The sequence below is a fragment of the Sphaerodactylus townsendi genome, linkage group LG11 (genome assembly GCF_021028975.2).
Source record: "Sphaerodactylus townsendi isolate TG3544 linkage group LG11, MPM_Stown_v2.3, whole genome shotgun sequence".
Lineage (NCBI taxonomy): Eukaryota > Metazoa > Chordata > Lepidosauria > Squamata > Sphaerodactylidae > Sphaerodactylus > Sphaerodactylus townsendi.
Genome location: NC_059435.1, coordinates 6680245 through 6707674, shown reverse-complemented (window position 1 = coordinate 6707674; position 27430 = coordinate 6680245). Strand labels below are relative to the sequence as shown.

At 48.1% G+C, this 27430-nt stretch overlaps 1 protein-coding gene across 1 annotated transcript; it reads left to right on the top strand.

Annotated features, from left to right (window-relative positions):
* The first annotated feature begins 1038 nt into the window (after positions 1-1038).
* Positions 1039-24886, top strand: ZNF830 (zinc finger protein 830). The gene is made up of 10 exons (XM_048510751.1): positions 1039-1225; positions 2239-2338; positions 4262-4379; positions 6021-6054; positions 9008-9219; positions 12970-13066; positions 14870-14933; positions 19282-19362; positions 21420-21496; positions 24478-24886. Exons 1-10 carry the CDS (start codon positions 1062-1064, stop codon positions 24659-24661), a joined length of 1131 nt encoding a protein of 376 aa, XP_048366708.1. The 5' UTR covers positions 1039-1061; the 3' UTR covers positions 24662-24886.
* Positions 24887-27430: the final 2544 nt, after the last annotated feature.

The following is a 27430-nucleotide window of genomic DNA, read 5'->3' as shown; positions in this document are numbered from 1 at the left end:
TGTGACTAGCCCGAGTTCACCCAGCTGGCGTGTGTGGGAGTGTACAGGCTAATCTGAATTCCCCAGATAAGCCTCCACAGCTCAGGCGGCAGAGCTGGGAATCAAACCCGGTTCCTCCAGATCAGAGTGCACCTGCTCTTAGCCACTATGCCACTGCTGCTCTCTTAACGTCCTGATCCACAGAAAGATCGGAGGAGCTTTAGTTTGCCATGGGGCTGAAGCACCCCCCTGCTGCCTGCCACCCATGGAAAGGAGCGCAAAGGCGCTTTCCTAGTTTATGCATGCTCTGGTACAAGAGGTCATGAAAGAAGGGGTGGGAGGGGGTTGAGTCTGGGGAGGGGCCTCAGCAGGGATGTGATGCCATGGAGACTGCCTCCCAAAGTAGCTATGGTTTCCGGGTAGGAGTGCCAGCTTTTAGGAGGGACTTGTAGCCCATCTCCAGAGATCAGATTTGGATAAAATTGATGTTTTGGAGGGTGGGGTCTGACTGCCCTTGTCCTCCGCTCCATCCCCAAATCTCTAGGGGTTCCCCAACTTGATCAGGCAGACCAACCCTTCTGGTGGCCAGTGAGTGGGGGCCAGGACAGCACTTTCTCCAGAACAGATTAGTGTAGGCTGGAGATCCAGCATAAGACTGGGAGATCTCCGGGCCCCACCTGGAGGTTGGCTACCCAACAGAGCCAGCTGGCTGTGAGACCGCCCCGAGTGGTGCTCCCTATTCTCCAGCGACCCTAGTGATGATGCTGAACTCTATGGTCCACCCCAGAAAGGCCGGAAGAGGCGCTTGCCGGAAACGGGTATATTTCCGGTCCCCTTGAAGGAAGGGCGGCGCTTCCACAGTCGGAGTGTGAACGAGCTGGGGGGGGGGGGAGTCCTATCAGTGACGCGCGCTCTCATTGGTCCCCCGGGTGAAATGCTCCGCCTCCTCCTGGCCCGCTCCGCGTCGAGGGCGGCGCCACTGGGGTCGGACGGAAACAGCCCGTGACGCAAAATCTTTGCGCCCGTTCGGCTGCGATGACGCACTTGCCGCAGCGGCGGGTCCCTCTGTGGGCAGAGCAGCCATGGCGGCGGCGAAGGCGAAGGCGGCGGGGTCGGGCCAGCCTGACGGGGGGCGGCGCCGTGGGGCGGCGGTGGGGCAGGAGGAGCTGCGGCGGCTCATGAGGGAGAAGCAGCGCCAGACGGAGGCGGCGGGGAAGAGGAAGAAGGTCGACTCGCCCTTCGCCAAATATCCTGGGCTGGTGGGCGGGCAGGCGAGCCCAGGCCGGCCTTTCGGGCACCTCCGCCAGCCCTTCCTCCGCGCTCCCTCGAGGGGGTCGCAGCCGGGAGGACTTACGGGTGAGGCAGGCTGGAGCCAGCCTACCTCACAGGGTGGTTGTCGCGAGGGCCAGAAGCCACCGGGGAAGCGCGAGCACCGCCCCCTGAGCTCCTTGGACTGCGGGACTCGAGGGCTGAGAGTGTGACGAGTTCCCACCTGCGCCATTTCGTTCTTAACAACCCTGTGATGTAGGGCAGGCTGAGAGAGAATCCCCTAGTCCGGTTCCCAGTAGGTCAAGGACTTTGGATGGTGGCCTTGCCAGTCCTGGTCTCCGCCTCCTCTTGGTTAAAATAGAGCAGCCTGTTTCTTGTAGGTGCATGTAGGGCACGTAGGTGCTATAGAAGTTCTGTTGATCTCTTTAGTCACTTTGAGCCCACTGCTTGACTTGGCTCCTTCAAAATCTGATCAATATCTAGCCTCAAGTGCACGTTTAGTTTGACTGCAAGTATTCTTTTTCTTTTGAAAAATGTGTCTCCTGCCTTCCCCCCACAGGTGATTTTACAGAAAATTACCCAATGGCACCTAGCAAGAAGAAACAGAAGAAATTCAAACTCCCCCCTCCCCCCACTGTTTCTTCAGCCCCCAGTGGTGGTAGAAAGTGCCATCAAGTCTCAACCAACTTTTGGCCACCCCTCATGGAGTTTTCACACAACAGATGAACAAAAATGGCAGCTTCTCATCCAAGTACTAACCTTACCCTACAAGAAAATATAATGTTAAGCTAACCTTGGCCACTGCCTGGTTAGCTTATCTGATAATGCTGCCATATAACTCTTTCTTTCCTTTTCCATTGAGCCATTCCACAAGAGTGGAATCACAAGCCTGTGTGTTGTAACAATCCCTTGCAAAAGGGGTCTTAAACAAGAATTAGAGTTTTGAGATGTTTGGGGTTGTTGCAGTATTTCCTTAATAGAAGACTCTACATATAACACTTTGGGAAACTTAAGTTGCTCTTTGTGCGCTGTGCCAGTGAAGAGTGAGCTGTTGTGGCAAAGACATGTTCTTGGAAAACAACACAAAGAGGTGAGAGCTCATGTTTTGTGCAACAGCGTATTTGTGTATTATGTCTGCCACATAGCCCAAAAACCCACTGCAGATTTGACCCTTTCAACAAACCAATAGGTTTTAATTTTATTAGTAACTGGATAAAACAGTAGTTTCATGTAGTGTGTGATATGTCTGGTTGGTGTAAAGGAGCATCCAGAGCATTCATAAAACAGGATTTCTTAATCACCAGCTACCTTTCAGTAGATGCATACATTGAATATGTATATTCAATTTTGGGTTCTTTTTATATAAAAAGTGTAGTAGAGCAGTAGAATTTCTGGTCTACGTTATTTAAAAAACACTTATTCTTGGTTGGATTGTCATTGTCGTATTTCCTCATTGAGACATTTATCATTGTTTCTTAAGTTTATAAATCACATGTATTGTCGAAGGCTTTCACGACCGGAATCACTGGGGTGCTGTGTGGTTTCCGGGCTGTGTGGCCGTGATCTAGCAGCATTCTCTCCTGACGTTTCGCCTGCATCTGTGGCTGGCATCTTCAGAGGATCTGATAAAGATGCCAGCCACAGATGCAGGCGAAACGTCAGGAGAGAATGCTTTATAAATCACAATTTGTATTGGTTACAGTTAAATATTGCAGATTAGATATTTATTTAAAATATTTTATGCCACTGCCAGAGTCCTGCTGGAGGGGGCTTACAATTAAAAACCACAACAGAAAACCACAAGTCAATGAGAAGCACTTAATTTTGTTGTTGTTGGGGGAGCTAACATTTAGCGGAGGTAAAACCACCCACAAAATTGCCTCGCACTGAATCAGACGCGTTGTTCATCTGAGTCAGTCTTGCCTCTGACTGGCAGCAGCTCCCCAGGGTAAGGCAGAGGGTCTTTCACATCACCTACTGCCTGGTCCTTTTAACTTGGGGATGCTGTGGATCAAACCTGGACCTTCTGCGTGCCAAACAGAGGAGCAGCAGTGGTGTAGGAGGTTAACAGCTCGTGTATCTAATCTGGAGGAACCGGGTTTGATTCCCAGCTCTGCCGCCTGAGCTGTGGAGGCTTATCTGGGGAATTCAGATTAGCCTGTACACTCCCACACATGTCAGCTGGGTGACCTTGGGCTAGTCACAGCTTCTCGGAGTTCTCTCAGCCCCACCCACCTCACAGGGTGTTTGTTGTGAGGGGGGAAGGGCAAGGAGATTGTCAGCCCCTTTGAGTCTCCTGCAGGAGAGAAAAGGGGGATATAAATCCAAACTCTTCTTCTTCTCTTCTGCTGAGTGTGTGCTGGGCGAGGGCAAAGGAAGATCTTTACAGAGCAGGGTTAGGTCTTCATTTATACTGGCTGGTTCTTCATGGGCCGCTGCTGTCGCTCAGCTTGTGTTTCCTGTTGCCTATAGTCCTTGTCTAGACACAGGTGAGGCCTTACTTCTGACTTCTGTCCTCCCTGTCACCTGGTTATGATTTCATTTACATGTGCTTGCAGCTCAGTGACTCTCTCTCACACACACACACACACACCCCCGGGCTGGGTTTAGAACATTCAAATACTACTGTGACTGACTAAACGACATTTGGCATCAAACATTTGGCTATAAAAGCCACAGTTTATTGTGATGTTTGCTTGCAACCAGTAATTCCATTTAGAGGGACCATGCCTGAGATTATGATTTGCCAGTAGTAAGGGATTATCGCAGTCAGAGACTATCAGTTTGTATTACATGCTAAACAGTCTTCTAATCTTATACCATAAAAGGAGTTAATTTTTTTGCTGGGTGTTCTTTACTCTTTCTTGTTTATTACCTTGCCAGTGCCATTTATGGTTGAGTGCAAGAAAAGTGATCATTTGTCAAATACCGGTCTGGACCAGTATAGTAGTACTTTAATTCTTGGAACTAAAAACCCAGGCATTCATCTTCTGCTTCAAAATTTTCTCCCCAGAAACTTGCACTGGCTAAAGGTCTCAAGCAGTCAGCCCCAGGGCCCTCTTCTGATGTATCCTCTTCTCTCAAGAGGAAAACTGCAGACACAGAATCTCTGGAGCAGAAAAAAGCAAAAGGTACAAGAGCTCTGAAATGTGGCGTTTGCTGCACTAGAACATGTAATGTTTGTATTGCTGGGATTTTGTTCCCATTTTTGAATAATCGGTGAAAACAACAAAGCTTTGACTCTGGCTTCAGCAGGATGTTTTTATACGTGCAAACTATATACGTGAATACTGTATTTGCCAGTATTATATTGTACATAATTCAACTGGTGTGAGATTGGAGGTCACACAATTAATGCACTGATCTCCCAGTGTTTTCTCGGACTGTGGAAAAACACAAAACCCATGAGCTCAGAGAACTAGGTAGGCATCAGTGTGTTACCAGACCCTGATGCTCACTGATTAACAGAGGCGTAGCTAGGGGAAATGGAGCCCGGTGCAAAATCGGTGTTTTGCTGCCCTCCCCCATGCTCGTTTGTGTTTTTTGTATTTTTTAGTGTTTTTGTGGTTTTTGGCCTGCAGGGGATGTAGTTTTTAGGCTAGCAGCATCAACATTTCAGGGTATCTTTAGGAGACTTTCCTGATGATACCTCCCAGGTTTGGTGAAGTTTGGTTAAGGAGGTCCAAAGTTAAGGACCCTCAAAAGGGTATCCCCATCTACTATTAGCTCCCATTGGAAACAATGGCAGATGGGGGCACCCCCTTTGGGGGGGGGGTCCATAATTTTGGACCCCCCAAACCAAACTTCACCAAACCTTGCTGGTATCAGCAGGAGACTATCCTGATGATACCACATAAGTTTAGTGAAGTTTGGTTCAGGGGGTCAAAAGTTATGGACCCTCAAAAGATACCCCCATCTACTATTAGCTCCCATTGGAAACAATGGGGGATGGGACACCCCCCTTTGGGGGGCCATAACATTGGATCCCCTGAACCAAACTTCACCGAACTTGGCTGGTATCAGCAGGACTGTTGCCGGACGATATCCTGAAATTTTGGTGCCGCTATCCTAAACACTGCGCCCCCTGCTGGCTGACAAAATAAAAACACTAAAAATATCAAAAATACATTTTTGATGCCCCCCCAAGCGTACGCCCAGTGCGACGCACACACCTGTCCCACGGTAGCTACACCACTGCTGATTAAGGGAGGCAACGTGGTTTAGTAGTAAGAGACTAGGATCTGGGAGACCATGGTGGGAATCCCGGCTACCATTAATGTACGTCTGAGTGACCTGAGCCCAGTTGCTGCCTCTCAGCCTGATCTGCCCTTCAGGGTTGTTGTGAGGATAAAATGGCAGCAGGGAAAATGATGTAAGCCATTTGGGGAAAGTCAGGGTATCAGTGAAGCACGTAAATTAAAATTAAGACTTCACAGATGCAGCTGCCAAGCTGATGTCCACAGCAGCCTTGTAAATGATAGGTTGGGACTGTGTCATTTAAGGCTTGTCACCAGTGCCATGATGGAGTACGATAGTTGTGCTTCCTCCCTTGCCTGCCTTAAAGGGCCCCTTCAGGCTGGGAAAGGTTCAGAAATGCCAGAGGTGGGTTCCATGCAGGGAGTGTGGCCACGGAGCCACGTGTCTCACAAGGCAGGCCACTTCACTGCCTGCTGCCGCTCATCCTCGGTCTTGTGAAGTTAATTTTTGGAGCGATTTTTGTGAGAGGTGAGATGTCTGGTACAAAACTCTGAAAATGGTGTCTTTTTTTCCAGCTGCAGCTGACTCCCCGCATACGGCTGCATCTGGGTAAGCTGGGTATTTTGTTGATAGGTATGGATGCCAACAAGACCTTTTTTGTATTGTCGAAGGCTTTCATGGCCGGAATCACTGGGGTGCTGTGTGGTTTCCGGGCTGTGTGGCCGTGTTCTACTTAACATTCTCTCTGGCGTTTAAGCCTGCATCTGTGGCTGGCATCTTCAGAGGATCAGATCCTCTGAAGATGCCAGCCACAGATGCAGGTGAAACGTCAGGAGAGAATGCTGCTAGAACACGGCCACACAGCCCGGAAACCACACAGCACCCCAAGACCTTTTTTCCTCGGTTCTGTATGAAAAGTCTTTGGGTGGGATCCAGTGGATCTCTTCTGCTCGCGGAAGCATGTTCCTCCGGCAGATGGGGCCTCCCCCTGTGTCTTCGTTTATATTTCAAATGTATATCCTGCCCTATCCCCGCAAGTGAGGTTTCTTTTATTACAGGAAAACGTTTTTGCTAGAATGGTGGTCCCCTGTGTCTCTCCTTGTCAGAATCCCCAAAACACACACAAACTCCTGTTGAAGAACAGTAGTTTTTAATAGTGTTGGATCTTCCCTGGCCAAAGCCAGTACTGAGGATTGCCCGCGCAAAACCCAATAGTTAAAACAACTTGCACCTCCCAGCCTGGGAAAGCGCACCTAAAAGTTACCATAAGAAAGATAACATGAGATGGTCCGGCAGTGACCTTGGGCACCACCTGGTACTGCATAATATGCTACAGAAACAGTGGAAAGACAGTTAGAAATGCAGTTAACCCATTCCTTCAACCCCCCCTGTGCATTTAGAAAGCAGCAACAGCAAAAACCCCTAATAGCAGACACTCCTGCAGACAGGGTGCAGAACAGGCCGTTTGAACGGTGCTCTCTGATGGTTTGGGTGCCAGTGACGTCCGTAAAGTCTCTTTGTCTCATGGTGGACCCCTGTGTTGAAGTAGCTCATTTCGTGGAAGTGGCCACTGCCACAGGGGAGTCATTTGACACCCCCTGTCTTGTTTGGTGTGCTAGGGTTGCCAACACCAAGTTGGGATATTGCTGTAGATTTCGGAGTAGTACCTGGGATGGGTGGAGTTTGGGGAAGGAGAACCTCAGTGGGCCGTAACGCCACACAGTGCAGCTTCCAAAGCCACCATTTTCTGCAGGGGACCTGATCTTGGGACTTCAGTGGTAATTCTAGGAAATCTCCGGGCTCCAACTGGAGGTTGGCAATCCTAGCCAGAGCCCTTAGTTGCATGTGACATTTAGAGAAGTGCAAGGTCCTGAGGAGCTTCCTCGGACGTTCTTTCACTAAGCCTCGTGGTAGTCCTGAAAGGTGGGCCGGGGCCATCCCATTTTGCAGATTGGAGGGCTGTTGTGCTTCTTTGCACGAGGATCAGACATTACAGCCCAGGCCACTTCCGCATGGAGGCTGTTCTTGACTTAGTTCTTGTTGTTGCAACAAATAGAATGTTCCACCGGGCTTTTGGTGAGGCCGGCCGCGGATTCCCCCCCTGGGATGCCGCTGTGTTGCGTGCCATTCCAACATCGGCACGCCCAATATAACATCTAATCTACACTGCTACCCCCGCCTGGCCTTGGGTCCGGGTGCCACATTCTTATAATCTTATAATCTTACTGTTATACATACTGTACTGATGCTGCTTGTTTTATGAATTTTGTAAATTGTTTTAACCTGTTTTAATTTATTCTGTGTATTGTTGCTTTGGCCAATCGTATGTAATATTGTGTCTGGCCTAGTGTACACCGCCCAGAGCCCTTCGGGGGTGGGCGGTTTATAAATTAGATAGATAGATAGATAGATAGATAGATAGATAGATAGATAGATAGATAGATAGATAGATAGATACATACATACATACATACATACATACATACATACATACATACATACATACATACATACATACATACATACATACATACATACATACATACATACATACATACATACATACATACATACAGAGGCCTTTGTAGTGGCAGTGCAGCATCCGACCAGCTGTCTTCCCTGCGTTTTCCTTCCCTCAGCCCCTGCAAGGGACACGTCCTTCCCCTCCACTGATGAGCTGCGCATTGTCCCATTTTTATACATGCAAAGGTGCTTTGACTGTGATCTTTCCTAAGGACTTGTACCAAACAGGTTTGGGAAAGATTTTGGCAAGGGTGGGGGGTGGGCAGAGAAGGAGAGCAAATACAGGTCTTGATAGGTTCTGTGGAAGTTGAGGTAGAGGAAAAAATCTTCGTGAACATAGCCTTCAGTAAAAGACCTGGGATTGATGACTGGGAGTGGCTTGCTCCATGGCCTCTCTCTTTTGAAACAGGACTGCCAGAATTTGCCCTTAGGCCAGTGGTGGCAAACCTATGGCACTCCAGATGTTCATGGACTCCAATTGGCCATGTTGGCAGGGGCTGATGGGAATTGTAGTCCATGAACATCTGGAGTGCCATAGGTTTGCCACCACTGCCCTAGGCAGAGCATTCTTGTGCTAAATTTGCCCTTTTAGAGAAGAAAAACACTTTGATGACATCTGAAATAGCTGCGTGGATCATGGCTTATATCAGACTGGGCCCTGCACTGGGAGGGGTGCTTCCCTCCACGAAGAGCAGCGTGGTCGCTCCAGGCCTGATCGTAATTCTCCTCTCACCCTCATCGCCCACCCCAGCCGTCCAGGGGATTCACATTCTGTTGTTGCTGTTAGAGTTGGGTGTGTGTGGTTTGGAGTGGGGCAGCTAGTCATTTGACTTCTGTATTTGTATGGGGATTGGTGGTTCCCCTCCCAGTTCTGTCAATAAATGCCTGGTGGTCTGTTTCACCTGAGCCACTGTTTCTGAATAAAGATTTTTGTTAAAACAGTCCGTGGGATCCTGGTATCACCTTCAGTTAAAGGACAAATCGATGGAATCCCTTCCAGTCGGATTATGCAGAAACATTGAACATTATTTCTCCTCAGGTTGCCGGCAGACTTTTTTAGCCCAGTGAAACCAGCGGATGCAGAAAGAGTCTCTTCCAAAGATTCAAGCCACAGTTTATTGCTGGGAGATTATGAGGAGGAGGAGGATGAGGAGGAAGAACAGGAGATGACAGAAGCCAAAGAGAAACTTCCGCCTGCTGTTCAAGATACGACTCTGCAGAAAGCGGCAGCTGCTACTGTGGAAGCGCCAGGTGATTTTGCATCTCCCTAAGAATTATTGCAAGACCTCACTAACGAGTCTGATGCAAATCAGACAGTTTAACTTAATTTTCTTTTTTTGTTCACGTTATGAACAGTCAAGTGAGAGAGAGAGAATGCTAGAAAATGGAATGGAGCCCTTAGTCCAGGGGTGTCCAACTCTGGCACTTCAGATGTTCATGGACTACAATTCCCATCAGCCCCTGTTGGCATGGCCAATTGGCCATGGAGCAGGGACTGATTGGAATTGTAGTCCGTGAACATCTGAAGCGCCAGAGTTGGACACCTCTGCCTTAGTCACTTCAGGACAAGCGGAACAGAGAAACCATTTCCAAATGGAATCAGCATCTTCATGCTTAACCAAACAATGCAAGGTTTTGGCCTGTTCTGTTCCAGGTTCTAAATCTATAGTTTAGAATACGTGGGGAGAAGAGTTACAGCTATTCAGGTTACTACAAAAAGTTGTCTAATTCCAGAAATTGTCAGAAACAGCAGCGTCCTTTGAACAGCTTAATAAAGCCGGAAGTGTGTCCAGGGGGATGTTGTATCCAGTCAAATGTTATCCAGCAACAAATTTCCTTGGGTCGTTCCCAAAGTGAACAGTGGGTTTATCATGGGAAATTTGTGGAAGTTATGGAAACAGGCTCCATGTGCCATCAACTCGTTTTTTTGCACTATGCTTCTGTTCACTTTGCTTTTGTGTGTGTGTTAAGTGCCGTCAAGTTGCTTCCAACTTCTGGTGACCCTGTTAAGCATAAGCATTTTATTGTCATTGTGCACACACAACGAAATTTACAGCAGCATTCCTCGATGCACACAATTTCAGACTCATACCCCCTCCTCACTTTCCCCTTCCTCCACCCATCCCTACACAGCCCCAAACACATCAACACGAAGCCGCGGAGTTTAGCATAGCCACAGCTCTAGAGTAGAAGCTGTCTCTAAGCCTCTTTGTCCTAGTTTTGATAGACCTGTATCGTCTGCCGGATGGTAACAGTTCAAAAAGAGGAGTGTGCTGGATGAGGCGTGGTCTCTCAAGAATATTTTGGGCTTTCTTTTAGGAAACCGAGGGCTATAGAGTTCTTCCAAGGAGGGGAGAGGGCAGCCGATAATCCTCTGTGCAGGAGCGCCCTGTGCTACAGAAACAGTAGAAAGACAGGGCGCCTAACCCTTTGGAGCGCCTTCCTACCTGCCACTGTGCAACTGGAGAACCATACACAGATGCAGTAGGTTAAGACACTCTCTATAGCACAGCGGTAAAAGGACACCAGGAGTTTTCCATTCAGTTGTTGTTTCCTTAAAAGTCTCAGATAGTTCAGTCTTTGCTGGGCCTTCTTAACCACTGCGGCAGTCTGTACGCCCCAGGTCAAGTCCTCTTTAATCATAACGCCCAGAAATTTAAAACTAGCCACCCGCTCTACTTGATCTCCATTTATAGTCAAGGGCTGAATTTCTGAGCTATTCCTTCTATAGTCCACTATAAGCTCCTTTGTCTTGTTAGTATTAAGAACCAGGTTATTTTCCCTGCACCATGAGAGCAGTTGGTCCACCTCACTCTGATAGACAGACTCATCCCCTCCAGAGATGAATTGATCGGTGCCCTCCAAAATGTCCAATTGCTAATAGCCTGGATCAGATCTTGCAAACTGAGGGCTACGGCTTTCTTGATGTAGTCAGTCTGCCTCGTATTGGGTCTTCTCTTTCTCCTGATGCCTTCGACTCTCTAACATTATTTCCTGACATTATTATTAAAGTCACTAAACTGAGGCTGTGTTCTTTGGTCACAAAGTCTAGAAAAAATTGAAGGCAGCAGGGAAATAGGGTATTGGTGAGGAGTTTTACAGATACTGCCAAAAAGACAGATCAGTGGGTTCTTGATCAAAGCAAGCCTGAACTGTTCCTTGAAGCCCAAGTGGCTGAATTGAGCCTATTGTTCTTTGGTCATTCTCTGAGAAGACAAGGATCTCTGGAAAAGACAGTCATGCTGGCAAAGCTGAAAACAGCAGAGAAAGGAAGACCCAACATGAGATGGATTGACTCTAAAGGAAGCTGCAGCCTCCAGTTAGCAGGACCTGGCCAAGGCCTGATTCGCAGGGTTGCCGTGAGTTGAAAGTGGCTTCTTGGCGCTTAAAAGGCACAGTGTCTTTTCCAGTTACTCCCGTCGTTTTGTGTTTATCCCCTTCGGGGATAGGGCGGTATATAAAACTAAACTGTAAGAAATCAGTAAGGTCCAGTCCAAAAGCAATCTTTAATAGTTCTTTATTGAGAGCTGGCTTTCATGATCGTCTACAGGCCATTCAGATTCTGACCCCCCCCCCCCCCCCCATCGGGCAGCCGCTTTTACGGGCCTCTATTCCCTCCAAGAGCTGAACATAAACAATAATCAGTTCCCACCTAGTAAACCGAAAAGTTTCACACAGGGCTATATCACGCAGACAGAAAGCAAGGTTAAGCAAGTGATAACAAACGTACTGGGCATTCAGCCCAACAGAGTAAAGGAATTTCCACCAAGGCCATTATAACACCGACAGAACCTAACACTAAACAATCAATCAATCAATAAAATAATACTTGTTTATTAGACAACTATGCGTGGCAAGCATGTATCTGTCCTTGATGGCATTAACGCGGATTGCTGCTTATGCTGCCTCTTTTCCTCTGATGAGCCGCGCAGTGTTGTAGCTTCCTTACCATTTGAGGCACTAGCGGCGTAAACGAGTGCCTTCTCGAAGATAGGATAAGTGTTGAGAGGATCTGCTGGGTCTGTTTTGGCATAGAGCGGTTTTCCTCCAGTGAAACAAGAGGGCCTTCCTCAGTTGCAGGATGCCTTGAACATAAGAACATGAGAAAGAGCCTGCTGGATCAGACCAGAGTCCATCTAGTCCAGCACTCTGCTACTCGCAGTGGCCCACCAGGTGCCTTTGGGAGCTCACGTGCAGGATGTGAAAGCAATGGCCTCCTGCGGCTGTTGCTCCCGAGCACCTGGACTGTTAAGGCATTTGCAGTCTCAGATCAAAGAGGATCAAGATTGGTAGCCATGAATCGACTTCTCCATAAATCTGTCCAAGCCCCTTTTAAAGCTATCCAGGTGAGTGGCCATCACCACCTCCTGTGGCAGCATATTCCAAACACCAATCACACGTTGTGTGAAGAAGTGTTTTCTTTTATTAGTCCTAATTTTTTACTAGGTCCTAATTGAAGAACATCTTGTAGCAAGGGAAGTTTTCTTCTGCCAGATGAAAGCGCCTCCCCTGGCAGAACAGACCTGCAGGTTCTAACCCAGAACTGCTGTGAAATGGAGGCTGTGGTCCAGCAGTCAGGTGCCTCTGAAACTTGCAAGACGGGCACAAAGATGATGGCCATCCTTGGTTTCTCCCAACATCTGTTACTCAGGTGTGTGTTGACAATTTGATCTGGCAGGAACCATCCTCTGTGAATTTGTCCAGTCTTCTAAAGACCATTGAACTGAGCGGCCATTGCTACAGTGCCGCCCAGGTTTGCACGTTTCCTCTTGCAGAAACCCTACAGAGTCTCATAGGCATTTACTCTCAAGTAAGGATTATGGTGGGGAACTTCACAGGTTCTGTGTTGGGTGAAAAAGTGCCCCCTTTTGTTCATGCTGAGCCTGCCGCCAGTCAGTTTGGCGGGGTGATCTTCGGCTCTTGGTCGTGAGAGAGGAATGTCCCTCCGTCCTCTGGCCAGTCCTGCCTCTCTGACTTTCAGGGGTGTTCCTTGTCTTGCAGACCACTCAGAAAACAAAACTGCCCCCGTCCCGGTGCATCTGGTCTCCCATTCTGGCTCCATACAGAAGGCAGAAGTACAAGAAAAGATCGTGGAGAGGTAAAGCTGCATGCCTTGAAAGGTTCTGTGTTAATCGAGCCCACTGGAAGGAACTGAAAAGTGCCTTCAGCTCTGACGTCATCTGTGTTTGTTCTCCGTAATCTGATGCATTGGCCTTTTTTCAAAGGAAATTAATACATCTAACCTTAAAGTGTTGCTCGTTACTTCAGATATTAATCTGAAACAGGCATTTGGGAAATTTGGTAACTGGGAAAATGGGGATTTTATGGCTGTTTCCTCAGTCTTCATCTGATGTTTGGGGCACTGGATACTTAAACATGCATATAGAACAGTACTGAGTAATATTGTTTTGTTAGAACAGTGTGCCCGGTATGCACTCCCACACACGTCAGCTGGGTGACCTTGGGCTAGTCACAGCTTCTCAGAGCTCTCTCAGCCCCACCCACCTCACAGGGTGTTTGTTGTGAGGGGGGAAGGGCAAGGAGATTGTAAGCCCCTTTGAGTCTCCTGCAGGAGAGAAAGGGGGGATATAAATCCAAACTCCTCCTTCTCCTCCTCCTCCTCTTCTTCCTCTTCCTCTTCCTGCAGGCACCATGGCACCAGTGGTGGGATTCAGCAGGTTTGCACCCCTTCCGCAGAACCGGTTGTTAAATCATTCGAATCCCACCCCTGCATGGCACCCTCTGACACCTTTCCTAGCACCTGCCATTTGTTTTTAAGAAGTGGGTGGGGCCAATGGGCTTTTACACAGCAGGACTTCTTATTGGCTGTGCAGATTTTTTTAGAAGCTGCTTTGGCAGCTGCACAAGGATCTTTACTGTGTCACGGAAGGTAAGTGCTGTTTGTGCAAGAAAATATTTTACGCAGTGCATCCATTCAAAGAAGGCGTGTTGCTAAACAGCTTCTGCCTGAAATGTTGAAGAGTTACTATTAAAATTAAGCATGATCTCACTGCCTGACATTTTGTGGCAGATTCTGCCTCCGACAGCAATCATTTTGTGGCTATTAAGAACATAAGAACATAAGAACTAGCCTGCTGGATCAGACCAGAGTCCATCTAGTCCAGCATTCTGCTACTCGCAGTGGCCCACCAGGTGCCTTTGGGAGCTCACATGCAGGAGGTGAAAGCAATGGCCTTCTGTGGTTGTTGCTCCCGAGCACCTGGACTTTTAAGGCATTTGCAATCTCAGATCAAAGAGGATCAAGATTGGTAGCCATAAATCGACTTCATAAATCTGTCCAAGCCCCTTTTAAAGCTATCCAGGTTAGTGGCCATCACCACCTCCTGTGGCAGCATATTCCAAACACCAATCACACATTGCGTGAAGAAGTGTTTCCTTTTATTAGTCCTAATTCTTCCCCCCAGCATTTTCAATGGATGCCCCCTGGTTCTAGTATTGTGAGAAAGAGAGAAAAATCTCTACCCCATGCATAATTTTATACACTTCAATCATATCCCCCCTCAGCCGTCTCCTCTCCAAACGAAAGAGTCCCAAACGCTGCAGCCTCTCCTCATAGGGAAGGTGCTCCAGTCCCTCAATCATCCTCGTTGCCCTTCTCTGCACTTTTTCTATCTCTTCGATATTCTTTTTGAGAACTGGCGACCAGAACTGGACACAGTATTCCCACCACTGTCTGTTGAAATTCCAAAGGGGCCTACGGGTTGGGGACCGCTTCAGTAAAAGATGGTGCCATCCTTTCCGTCCCCTCTCACTGTCGATGGCGTTATCCCGTGAGCTTGGGGCGATACTGTGTCATGTGCTATCGTATGTTTTTCTGACGGAATTAAAAATGTTTGCAGTAAGAATTAGCAGCAGATAAGCTTTCTGCTTAACTTTTCAGGAAACAGAACACAGCCGAAGCCTTGCCAGAGGGATTTTTTGACGATCCCGAGGTGGACGCAAAGGCAAGTATGACGCGTTCTGGTTATTTCAGCTCATGTTAATTAGCTGAATTAATCCCGCTCAGTCCGAGTTCAGTAACGGATTTGCCTAATCCCTGAAGGGCCTTCTCGATTTCTCGTGACAAACAGTGACGTTAAGCCACCAGCACTTTTCTGTGTCATCGTTAGCCCCTGATTTTCTGCCGACCTGCTTTGGAGCTCTCTGCGATGTGATGTTTTCAAGCAAGACTCTTTTTGCCCGCACGTGTTCAGAATTTCTTCCGGTCTTATGCTCATTTCTGTAGGAAGGTCTTATACCTCTGAATGTGTAGACAGGTGGAGAGCAGAGGTGGTAGAAATTGTGGAACACCCAGCCTTCCTTCTGTCACTAGCCAGGTTTTGTGTTTGGGGGCGGAGATCGTAGCAGAGAGCACAGAACCCCACCGCTCTGCTCAGCTGAGCTTGGGAGCCCCCTTCTGGTAGGAGGAGGTCTTCCGCTGAAGGAAGACGCCTCAAGGCATGGGCAGAAGAGCTCTGCCTGTTGGAGGAAGGCTTCCATCTTGGCAGGGTGGAGTGGCAGGATCCATTGCAGAATGACAGCCAGTGGGACATCTGTGGGTAGTGGTTCGTAGTCCAGCTTCTTGCTGCCAGTAAGCAGTGCCCCGGGGCTTCCACTTGCACCCCCTCTCCCCACCCCACCCACAGCTGGTACTGGCAGACAGTACACAGAGGCAGCTGGAGAGCTGTGCAAGTGCCCCCAAATCAAGGAAAGGACCCCCCCCCACACACACCCCAAATAGCATGGTGTAGTGCAGGGGTCTGCAACCTGCGGCTGTCCAGATGTTCATGGACTACAAATCCCATCAGCCCCTGCCAGCATGGCCAATTGGGATTTGTAGTCCATGAACATCTGGAGAGCTGCAGGTTGCAGACCCCTGGTGTAGTGGTAGAGCAGGGAGCAGGTTGCAGACTCCTGGTGTAGTGCTAGAGCCGCAGACTCTAATCTGGAGAACTGGGTTTGATTCTCCACTCTCCCACATGAATCCTGCTGGGGGCCCCGGGTCAGTCCCGGTTCTTTCAGAACTTTCTCAGCCCACCCAAAAGCAGGCAGCGGCAAATTACCTCCAAACGTCTCTTGCCTTAAAAACCTTACGGAGTCACCATAAGTCAGTTGTGGCTTGACAGCGCATGGGTGCACATGCACACGCACGAGGAAGAGCTGGCTGCTTTTGTGACATGCAGACCCTTTCTCGCCCGGTCTTTGCTTTTTAGGGGCACTTCCAGTGGTGGGATCCAAAAATTTTAGTGACAGGTTCCCATGGTGGGGAGATTCAAACAGTGGCGTAGTGCCAATGGGGCTGGGCGGGGCACGACGGGGGCGTGGGCGGGCATTCTGGGGGCGGGGCATTAATAATTTCTCTGTTACTGTAAAAAACTCTTACTGTAAAAAAAAAGTTCCTAATTTCCAGCTGGTATCTTTCTGTCCATAATTTAAACTCATTCTAGCAAGTCCTATCCTCTACTGCCAACAGAAACAGCTACTTTTCCTCTAATTGACTGCCTGTCAAATACTTTCAAATACTTGGTTTTGTTTCTAGAAATCAAAAGAAGGAGACTTTCCTTAAACAAGGAACTTTACCATATTTTTAAAACAGCCCAACAGGGAGAATGATCCCGTTTTCTACCTTCGCTAACCAGCCACATAGGAAACAACAGGACTTTATGATTTTTGGACCTAATGGAATTTCTAATGGAAAAGCGGACCCAATTAGTAACCCCCTCTCGGCACACACAGATAATTAGTAACCCCCTCTCAGGAACTGGTGAGAACCTGCTGGATCCCACCTCTGGGCACTTCCCTTCGGAAGCGTCATCAGAGGAGGACTCCATGGGAGCTTTGGCAACCAAATTGGAGACCTTGGCTTTAGGACTGTATCCTGTCATTCCAAAGGGGTGGAGGAATGACACTTTGGGTAATGCTCTGGCCCCTTGGGGGGAGGGGTACAAGCTGCCATGGTAGCTGCAGTAATCCTTTCTAGATTGGCACCACAGGGATAGAAATCTTCTTAAAGCAGAAACGGGTGCCCCTGTGTTTCCCTAAATGTCACAGCGACTAGTGGGTTGCAGGCTAGATTATATGTGTTTGGTGATTTCCATACATGCCCAGGAACCCTGAATTGGCCGCAGAACTCAGCACCCTACAACTCTGGCTGGCTAAAACAACAAAGGAAAGCGTGGGTTGCCATTATTGTTGCAGAGATTGGTTTGAAAAGGTGTGTGCCATATCAAGAAGCATCTATGAAAGTAGAGAGGGGGACTTAGTTTGATATCCTGTAGTCCATGAACATCTGAAGTGCCAGAATTGGACACCCTGGCTTAATATTAAGAGAAGTTGTCTGATTGAACATTTCAAGAGAGCCATCTTTTTTTGGTCAACTTTTATTATCATAAGGTATCGAATAACCTTGGCAAAAAAGGCAGACCACAATACACAGCAAAAAAGTATTATGGTACCAATGACAACAGTGAACAAAACAATCAGTGACAGAAATATTGATTGTGATAAGTTCCTTTGAAGTGCTTAACATCTTGAAATACAGTTAGTCATCGAGAAGTAAAATACATTTATGACTTTGCGTTTAGCTGGCAAAAAAACAAAAGCACAAAATGTAAAGCTAGAATCAAGCTGTTAACAAACAATTCTCCAGACACTGGTGTTCTGTGGAAGTCTCGAGCCCAAATTGCCGAAGAGAAAGCAAAACAGGGATTGGCTGTTGTGGGTTTTCCAAGCTGCGTGGCAGTAGTCTGGTCATTTGTGCTGCAGATGCGGGCAAAATGTTAGGAGCAAAAGCAACCAGACCACGGCCACACGGCCTGAAAAACCCACAACAGCCAGTTGATTCTGGCCGTGAAATCCGTCGACGGTATATCCAACAGAGATTGCTAGTCATCTCATCTTTTCATGAGGTCCCTCCCCCCCACTAGTTGCTCTTTACTTTTATACTTTTATAAGAGCAGGTACACTCTGATCTGGAGGAACCAGGTTTGATTCCCAGCTCTGCCGCTTGAGTTGTGGAAGCTTATCTGGGGAATTCAGATTAGCCTGTACACTCCCACACACGCCAGCTGGGTGACCTTGGGCTAGTCACAGCTTCTTGGAGCTCTCTCAGCCCCACCCACCTCACAGGGTGTTTGTTGTGAGGGGGGGAAGGGCAAGGAGATTGTAAGCCCCTTTGAGTCTCCTGCAGGAGAGAAAGGGGGGGATATAAATCCAAACTCTTCTTCTTCTCTTCTATATTCACTAGCCAAATAGATAGTGAGAAGGCCCCCCGCTTCTCTTGCCTGTGGCCCCACCCCCCACCCCGTGGCTGCAGGGATATTGGCTCCAGGTGTGATTCTGCAGATAGATAAAACCTGTTTTCAGTGGTGGTTTTAAAGGGAAAGTGTGAATAATATCTGATGGAATTGGATGGCCAGAGAGAGCGCCTGTCACCAGCCTTGCTTCCGTTGCCTGCCTAACAAGAACATCTGGCCAGATGTTGTGCAGTTGACCCCAGCGTATGCAGAAGGTAACAGCCTTCCTTGGCTCCCTGAATTGGAGGTGTGCCTGAGATCTGAGCGAACGGTCAGGGGTTACATGGCAGGAACTCTCCAGCCGTAAGCCCACTGGGTGACCCAGACACCACCTCCCCCGTCTGCATTAGGGAACAGGATTCATCTTCAAGGTCATGTGCGGGGTGCTCCAAAACTTTCTAGGGCGCAACGTAAATGCTAAGATTTATTCATAAACTTTTTCCTGCAGTGTGAAGGAGTCAGTTTTGCATAGCATGGCAACATGTGTAAGTTTTTGGGATTGGCAAGTCTTTCTTCAACAAATCTCTTTCTTTTTCAATCGCCCCCCTCTTTTTGGGGGGAACATCTTTGCCCCCCTCCCCCCACCCTTCAGTCATACAAGTTGGTGTGTATTCACTCCACTGCACTTTCTAGCCCTGCCATCAGTTCTGGCACAATAGCATTTGTGTCTGATATTTGCAACCATCTCTGCTGCAGTTTCTTTCCTTTCTTATGTGTTACCTTTTATGGATCTTTCAAATAGGAATGGAAAAGATGTCTCAGTACCAGAAGTGCTGGGTTATTCTCAGATCTTTTGTTCTAACTGGCAGCCTCAATGCTTGCGTGAAAGCACAGTCAGTTCATTATCTGGCGAGAGGTGGCCCCCCTCGGCTAATGGAGTTGTGAGTCGTCGCGTCCAGATCGTCGGCAGCTCTGCACCGGAAATCTTCTTTGCCTGCAGCGCTTGGCACAAGTGAAACCGACGGTGCGATTGAATTCTTGGGGAGAAATAAGAACAAGGCTGTGTTTCATTTCTTAGGTGCGGAAGGTCGATGCGCCGAAAGATCAGATGGACAAAGAATGGGATGAATTCCAGAAGGCCATGCGACAAGTCAACACGGTAAGTCGGTGCCGCCTGTCTGGAATGCCGCCGAGTGCAGAATCAGAGCTGCCTTTGCCAGCTGCTTGCCTTCCGTGTCGATTTCCAATTTTAACCGTTTGCTATCCAAGAGTGTTCGGTTGATCCACATTCATATTATGAATCACGCACATTTTGGCAAAAGGCTGCATTATTCTTCTAAATCGATTTTGTGGGCAGTAGGCCAAAATAAAACGTTGATACTTTCTCAAATTGATTCATAAAGCAAACACAGTATGGATCGGCCACAAAACTATACCGAAGTGGCACGAAGACGACGTTAGCTTGTTTAAACTCTGCATTTTACTTGATAAAATGTTTACCTATTGAGTCTCTTGTTCCTTTATATAAAGAGTCTGTATCGGCTGGAGTTTTCGGGCTTGGTGTTGAATGTTAACAGTCCTCCTGTGTGTGTGTGTGTGTATAGTGGAGGGTTTGTCTCCCTGCTCACACAGGTGGCTCCGTCTGTAGCTTTCCAGTGGGCCGGGGCAGATCCTACCTGGCAGCTTCCCCGCTCTTCTTGCCTGGCCTGTCAAGCCTTTGGTGCCAGCAGAAAATTACAAAAAATGACTATTTGGGCGGAAAGTGTAGCAGAGGAGTCTTTATCCCATGCCCAAATGCACTTTGTGCGGTCAATGCAGCGCACGTTCATACCAGATCAGCAGTGGACACGCCGTGTGAACATGAGTGATCCGTGAGGGCTCTTCTTGGTTACAGGTTAACCATTGGCTGCACACCGTCTCCCAGACATTCAACCTTGAGAAAGTATATGCTGAAAGAGACAACACGTTAAAATACATTTTGAAAGGCAGAGCAGATAGTTAAAAAATAGTAATGAGTTCTCAGGCCTGAGTTTCATGACCGTGGCATGTTCAGGAAGCATCCTGAGGTCTTTCTGGAGATTGGTGCTTGGGTTTCCAAATGTTTAAATGTGCTGTGGGGGCCCAGTGTCAGCACGATTCTGGCATTGTCTGAGGTGCATATAGAACCGTGGTGGCGAACCTTTGGCGCTCCAGATGTTATGGACCACAATTCCCATCAGCCCCTTCCAGCATGGCCAATTGGCCATGCTGGAAGGAACTGATGAACAATGGTCCCTCTTTATCTCTGATGTAAGGATTCACACCACCACTGATATAGAATAGCAGCAGGCCCCTCCCTGCCTGCTTTGAATGCCGTCACCAAGGCCAGACCGGCATTTCGAAGTTGCTTGTAGTCTGAAGGACTTGTTAGCCCTAAGTTAAAACTGATGCTACCATGTTGCTCAGCTGTGGCTAAGGTGGGAACAGTAACTCTGCTGTAGGAACATGGCTTGTAGGTTGACAGAATAAGGGGGAAATGATGACTGGTGGTTTTGAAGGTTAAGGGCTGTGAAAAGAAGACCCAGGAGCCAATTCTTGGACAGTTGGAAACCCTTGATAGACTATCTAGATCAGGGGTGGCGAACCTATGGTGTTCCAGATGTTCATGGACTACAATTCCCATCAGCCAATTGGCCATGCTGGCTGGGGCTGATGGGAATTGTAGTCCATGAAGATCTGGAGCACCATAGGTTTACCACCCCTGATCTAGACAAAACAGAAAAAATGAATAAATGAATGACTAGTGATTCTGAAGGACTGTTAAAATAAGATCCAGTAGAGAAAAATGAGATTTTTTTTTGTAATAATAATGCTAAGGAATTAATTTTATTTTGATGGTTTAATGGCCAAGAGCTGAAACTTAGGAGAGCTAAGTGTTAATAATTGATGCAGAAGAAACCAGAAATCTCTATGAAATAAGTACTTTATAATGTGGCCCATTTTTGTTTTTATGTATGTTATGGATTCTGACTGTAAAGTATAAATAAAAAACTGAAGGAGGCAGAATGTAGGTCCTTGGCCGGCTCCCAGCCTCTTAAGCAAAGCCTGAACTCCATGTGGGCCTATTAGTGCAATCTACTGCAGTTTTACGAGCTTCTAGTGAGAGGTGTTGACTCTAAATTCAGCCTTTCCCCATTTCTGCTCCATTGCAAAATATCTCTGTCTCTTCTGAATTAGATTTCAGAAGCTATCGTGGCTGAAGAAGATGAGGAGGGGCGACTTGATCGTCAGATTGGGGAAATTGATGAACAGATGTAAGTAGATAAACCTTGATTTACAAACACACACACACACACCCTGGACTTTCCATAAAGTGCCTCTATCAATTTGCTTCTTAAGGAGAAACATTCATTTTAGCATAACTTGCCAAGTGTTCACTTTCATTCAGAATGCTTAAATTTTTAATTTCCTGATGTATATTTGTTTTTTTTTCCAATGGCATCAGTCTTGAATGCTTAACAGACCAGATAGCAGCAAAGCCTTTCAGTGAGACAGACAGGAAAAGGTCTTTAAAGTCCATCAGATGCTTCCCTTTGGCCAGTTACCTGTTCACCAAAAGGGGCTGCACAGGAAATTCAGCGTGAGGCCTAGGACCACCAATAATTTTAATAAATAATAATTTCTGTACTGAATGCTTAAATGGGTCTCTTGGCCTGGGGTGGGCTTAATATCTGGCAAATGTATACTGGACTGGTTTAAAAACCAGTTGAACTTCAGTACCCGTTCTTTGCAATCCATGTACATTATGCAGGTCAAGCAACATTGCATGACTAGGAGTTTTAAGCATAAGCATTTTATTGTCATTGTGCACGCACAATGAAATTTACAGCAGCATTCCTCGATGCACACAATTTCAGACTCATACCCCATCCTCACTTTCCCCTTCTCCACCCATCCCTACACAGCCCCAAACACATCAACACGAAGCCATGGAGTTCAGCATCGCCACAGCTCTAGAGTAGAAGCTGTCTCTAAGCCTCTTTGTCCTAGTTTTGATAGACCTGTATCGTCTGCCGGATGGTGACAGTTCAAAAAGAGAATGTGCTGGATGAGACAGGTCTCTCAGAATATTTTGGGCTTTTTTAAGCTTCGGGAATTGTAGAGTTCTTCCAAGGAGGGGAGAGGGCAGCCGATAATCCTCTGTGCAGTAGTGATCACCCTTTGGAGCAACTTCCTATCTGCCACTGTGCAACTGGAGAACCATACACAGATGCAGTAGGTTAAGACACTCTCTATAGCACAGCGGTAAAAGGACACCAGGAGTTTTCCATCCAGTTGTTGTATTGTTCTTTTACACAGAGGGAAGGGCACTGAATCCCCCCCCCCGAAACCCCCCCCCCAGGAAATCTTGGCCAACAGCTCCCCTCATTCTAAGATGATATAAGCTTTGCCCCCCCTCTTTCAAGCATGCCTTTGTAAATATGAGAATTAGAAACGTGCTTTGAAGAAAGAAAATCAAGGCCAACGTTTGCAGGGAAGAGCAACTGGACGCAGCTGTGGTTGAATCATTATATGGAAATTATCGTGGCCCTATTTAGCTCATGTTGACTTTGACAGTGCTGTATTCTAGGGATGAACTGAAGTAACCCTTATTCTGGACAACTGGAAATACGTTGGGTAGTTCTTACTGAGAATCAAATGTTACCCCCCCCCCCCCCCCAGCAAAATAAAGTGGTCAAACATTGATTCCAAGGATTTTGTAGCACATATTGTCTAAAATCTATAGTTTTCAGATTGTTGTGGGAAATATCTGAGCTTCCTTGGAAGCTTAAAGTTCCTCAGGGAGAACCCTTGAGCGCCCAAGAATATTCCTTTGTTGGAAGGCTTATGATCTCTGCGGCAGACACGCAGGGTCTCCATGGCAGACGCACGTGGAAAACGTTTCCCAAAGTTATACAAGAACCTGCACTCCAAAAGAACAGAACAAATCAATGAGAGGAATTCATGTCTGGGAGCAGATTTTGAACAAAGGGCAATAGGTTAAAATGGACCACCCCTTAGTTTCCAACGTTTCTGGAGAGCTATGCTACGTTTTCCCAAAGACCCAGGCTCACTTATTAGAGGATGGGTCTGTTGGAAAATTCTGTAGACTTCTAAAACAGATGTCATTTCCCCCCAGTTAATAGCACTAGAGCAGGGGTCTTCAAACTATGGCCCTCCAGATGTTCAGGAACTACAGTTCCCATCAGCCCTGCCACTTGGCCATGCTGGCAAAGGCTGATGGGAATTGTAGTCCATGAACATCTGGAGGGCCATAGTTTGAAGACCCCTGCACTAGAGAATTACAATCTACTTGAGCTGGAGAAGAGCAAAGGCGGATTACAGTGGTGCCTCCTGTAAAGCAGTTCCGGCACTCTTTATCCTGGGTGTCACTTTCTTATACAATGGGGAAAGGACAGCAGGCAGGGGCTCTGTCGCATAATCAGTCCAGCCAGAAATGATGTGAAACGACATGGCTTAATGGACCTACACGGGGCCTCCACTGGGAACTGCGGGGCTGACTGAGGAGATCAGTCAGGAGCTCCCTTGGGAGGCAGCTTCAGCCAGAGTGACTTCTCAGGGCTCTCTGACGCCAGAGCATCTCACATGTAACGGGCTGAGGTTGCCCTCCAGCTGCCGCTCTGCGTGCCACAAATATACAAAAGAGATGGTGATCGTGTGAGCACATCGGAGGAGGAGGAGGAGGAGGAGGAGGAGGAGGAAAATGGCTAAAAGGGAGGTTGGGCAACTACTCAGAGTGTGGACAAGGGCTAGGTGTTTAGTAGGTAAAGAATAAAGACTGTTTCAACATGATTACGTGGTCAAGGGAAGCTGGCCTGGAAACAGATTGAAAAAACCCCTAACATGGTTGAAGTGCTTGAGAAAATAATGGAGGAGAAATGAAGGGAAAATGAATTACTGGAACTTTTACTGTCTCAAAGCAGCTTGCAAACTCCTTCCCTTCCTCTCCCCACAACAAGCATCTTCTGAGGCAGGTGGAGCTGAGAAAGTTCTGAGAGAACTGTGACTAGTCCAAGGTCTACAAGTGGAGGAGCAGGGAAACTTACCTGGTTCACCAGATTCCGCCACTCATATGGAGGAGTGGGGAATCAAACCTTGTTTCTCTAGATCAGAGTCCACTGCTATTAATCACTACATCACACTGGCTCCCAGTGCTATCCTTTCCCTTATGCAGCTGTTTGACTTTGCACCCTGTTTCCAGGCGCGTAACCGCAGTTCTCTGATCTTGTCCTAGCGAGTGCTTCCGGCGTGTCGAGCAGCTGCGTGACCGTCAGGAGGTCATGAGAGAGAAGCTGAAGGAAGCCATGAGCCTGAAAGCCACCCAGGCAAGAGAGGGCGAAGATCTCGGCAGCGAGGATGAAGGGGAGTTGCAGGACCTGCTCTCTCAGGACTGGAGGGCCAAAGGGGCTCTGCTCTAGCTCCCGGTCCGGGGGAAAGAACCTCCCAAGCGATGCCACTCAATCAACTCACAACCTTCCGGTGAAGTATTTATTTTGCAGGCGTAAGCATCTGTTGTAAAATATATTCACAAGCTTAAAATAGAAAAAAAAGTATATGTAAAATTGTACAGTGTAAATCTTTTTTATAAAGTCGAGTGTAGCTTTCCTGTTAAAATCCATAAAAGTGTTCATTTCTTCTGTAAATTGAAGGTCCCCTGTGTTGTGTCAGCCTAGTCTTTAAGTGCTCATCAGTGTGTTTGTTTTTGTGGGCGGCTGCTGAGCGCACTCACTACCTTGCTGTTTCCTTAGCAGTGTCAAGCAGTCGATGGGCGGCTGCCACAGGGACTGTGTGGTCCCCCCCTTTCCCTCCTGGAATACAAATGCCCTTTTAAGACACGCAGCTCATATTTGCCCCAACATTAACCAGGGCTCCTTCTTTGCCAGGATTTGAAAACAGTCCCTGGGGACCAATCAGTTGCTTAGTCTGGCCTGGCGGAATCTCTGACCTGTGTTCTGTGAAGCTCTTTGATTTTAGCTTGCTAAAGCCCATTTAGAGGAAGAGGAAGAAGAGTTTTGGATTTATATCCCCCCTTTCTCTCCTGCAGGAGACTCAAAGGGGCTGACAATCTCCTTGCCCTTCCCCCCTCACCACAAACACCCTGTGAGGTGGGTGGGGCTGAGACAGCTCCGAGAAGCTGTGACTAGCCCAAGGTCACCCAGCTGGCGTGTGTGGGAGTGCCCAGGCTAATCTGAATTCCCCAGATAAGCCTCCACAGCTCAGGCGGCAGAGCTGGGAATCAAACCCGGTTCCTCCAGATGAGATACACGAGCTCTTAACCTCCTACGCCACTGCTGCTCTTTAACGTATTTGATCATCCCCAGGAGGGGACACCAGCCTCCTTGTCTGCTGGTGCTGCTGGGAGTTGGGGGGGGGGGTGCCATTCGCCTTCTGCGTCCACTGGGAGCAGGTGCCTCCTTGTGTTTATTTATGTATTTATTGTTTAGTTTTCTATACCTCCCTATCCCCGAGGGGCTCTGTGTTGCATTGGGAGGTTAAGCCAAAGACCAGCTTGGGCACAGAGAGCTGAGAAGCAGTGACAGGCCTCCCAAGCGCTTGAGGACAGCCCCATCGCCCCCAGCCTGTGTTGAGCTCTCTCCCTCCTGAGACATACACTGAATCTCCTATTTTGAAATCTTAGCTTCACTGACCGATCGCTAAGATGCCGCCTTCATTGCCATAATTCATGTCCCTTGGTCCGGTTCCTGACGCTGCTTTGCTAGCTGATATCCAAGTGCTTGTTTACTGATGGCTGCAGAGCCGTGTGTTTTTTGGGGGGTGGGGTCTTTTTCCTTGGTTTTTTTGTGGGCGAGTTGTGAATCGGTTCCACTGCACTGGGGGAAAACGTTGCCCTATGACAGTGGTGGCGAACCTTTGGCACTCCCGATGTTATGGACTACAATTCCCATCAGCCCCTGCCAGCACGGCCAATTGGCCATGCTGGTAGGGGCTGATGGGAATTGTAGTCCATAACATCGGGAGTGCCAAAGGTTCGCCACCACGGCCCTATGAAGTACTTCTGCATAATTTTAAAGTTCTCAATTCATAAGCAGAAAGCGACTTCTTCTGTAAAGCTGGATTTCGCAGCCACCCAGCACACTCGCGAGACAGCCTCATTTTCAAGCATTTTAGACATCCGAGCTTTGGGCCGCAGCCTCTACTTTGCCCACTTGTGCGAGAATTCTGGTGGCTTCCCCTCTTCACTGACCCCCACAAGCAGGATCTTGGAACGCCCATCCGGCTGCAGCCGATGCCAGGCTAGAAGCTATGCAGAACAAACAAGTTTCAGGTTAACATTTCCACGTGGCCTCTTGGGAAAACTCTAATATGGTTTCAAAAGCAACCGAGTAAGCAAGATGCTGAAGTCTGGCAGCAATAGAAATGGTTTTTGATTTAAACTGGACTTGACAGTGCTGACGCAGCCTTGTCAGAGTCCTTGTTTGGGACAAAATGGAGGGTCCTTTCTACAGAGGCGGAGGTGCCGCTGCGAGTAGTGACGCTTCTCTGGGGAAGGGGGTGCTGGCGGTCCTCAGGATGCAACTCCAGAATGGTTCAGGCAAATGCTGGACGGTGGCTGGTCTTCCTAGAGCACAGGTGTCAAACTCGCGCCCCTCCAGATGTTATGGACTACAGTTCCCATCATCCCCTGCCAGCATGCTGGCAGGGGCTGATGGGAACTGTAGTCCATAACATCTGGAGGGCCGCAAGTTTGACACCTATGTCCTAGAGCCGTGGTGGCAAACCTTTGGCACTCCAGATGTTATGGACTACAATTCCCATCAGCCCCTGCCAGCATGGCCGATTGGCATGCTGGCAGGGGCTGATGGGAATTGTCGTCCATAAGATCTGGAGTGCCAAAGGTTCGCCACCACTGTCCTAGAGAAACGATCAGGTCTCTCGCCCTGTCTCCCTGTAGATCTGAAGCTAAGAGGGGCAGCCTGAACATTCCCATGGTCTGTCGCAGCTTTTCCAGCTAGTATCACAGCCTTGTTCACGTCTCTCTTGCAAAGCCAGGGTGCTGTTTGACACCTATGTCCTAGAGCCGTGGTGGCAAACCTTTGGCACTCCAGATGTTATGAACTACAATTCCCATCAGCCCCTTCCAGCATGACCAATTGGCCATGCTGGCAGGGGCTGATGGGAATTGTCGTCCATAACATCTGGAGTGCCAAAGGTTCGCCACCACTGTC

Coding starts and splice junctions, on each gene's coding strand:
- ZNF830 (XM_048510751.1), top strand. CDS start 1,062: ATGGCGGCGGCGAAGGCGAAGGCGGCGGGGTCGGGCCAGCCTGACGGG. Junction 9,220..12,969: donor TGCTACTGTGGAAGCGCCAG/GTGATTTTGCAT, acceptor CTTGTCTTGCAG/ACCACTCAGAAAACAAAACT. Junction 21,497..24,477: donor GGGGAAATTGATGAACAGAT/GTAAGTAGATAA, acceptor ATCTTGTCCTAG/CGAGTGCTTCCGGCGTGTCG.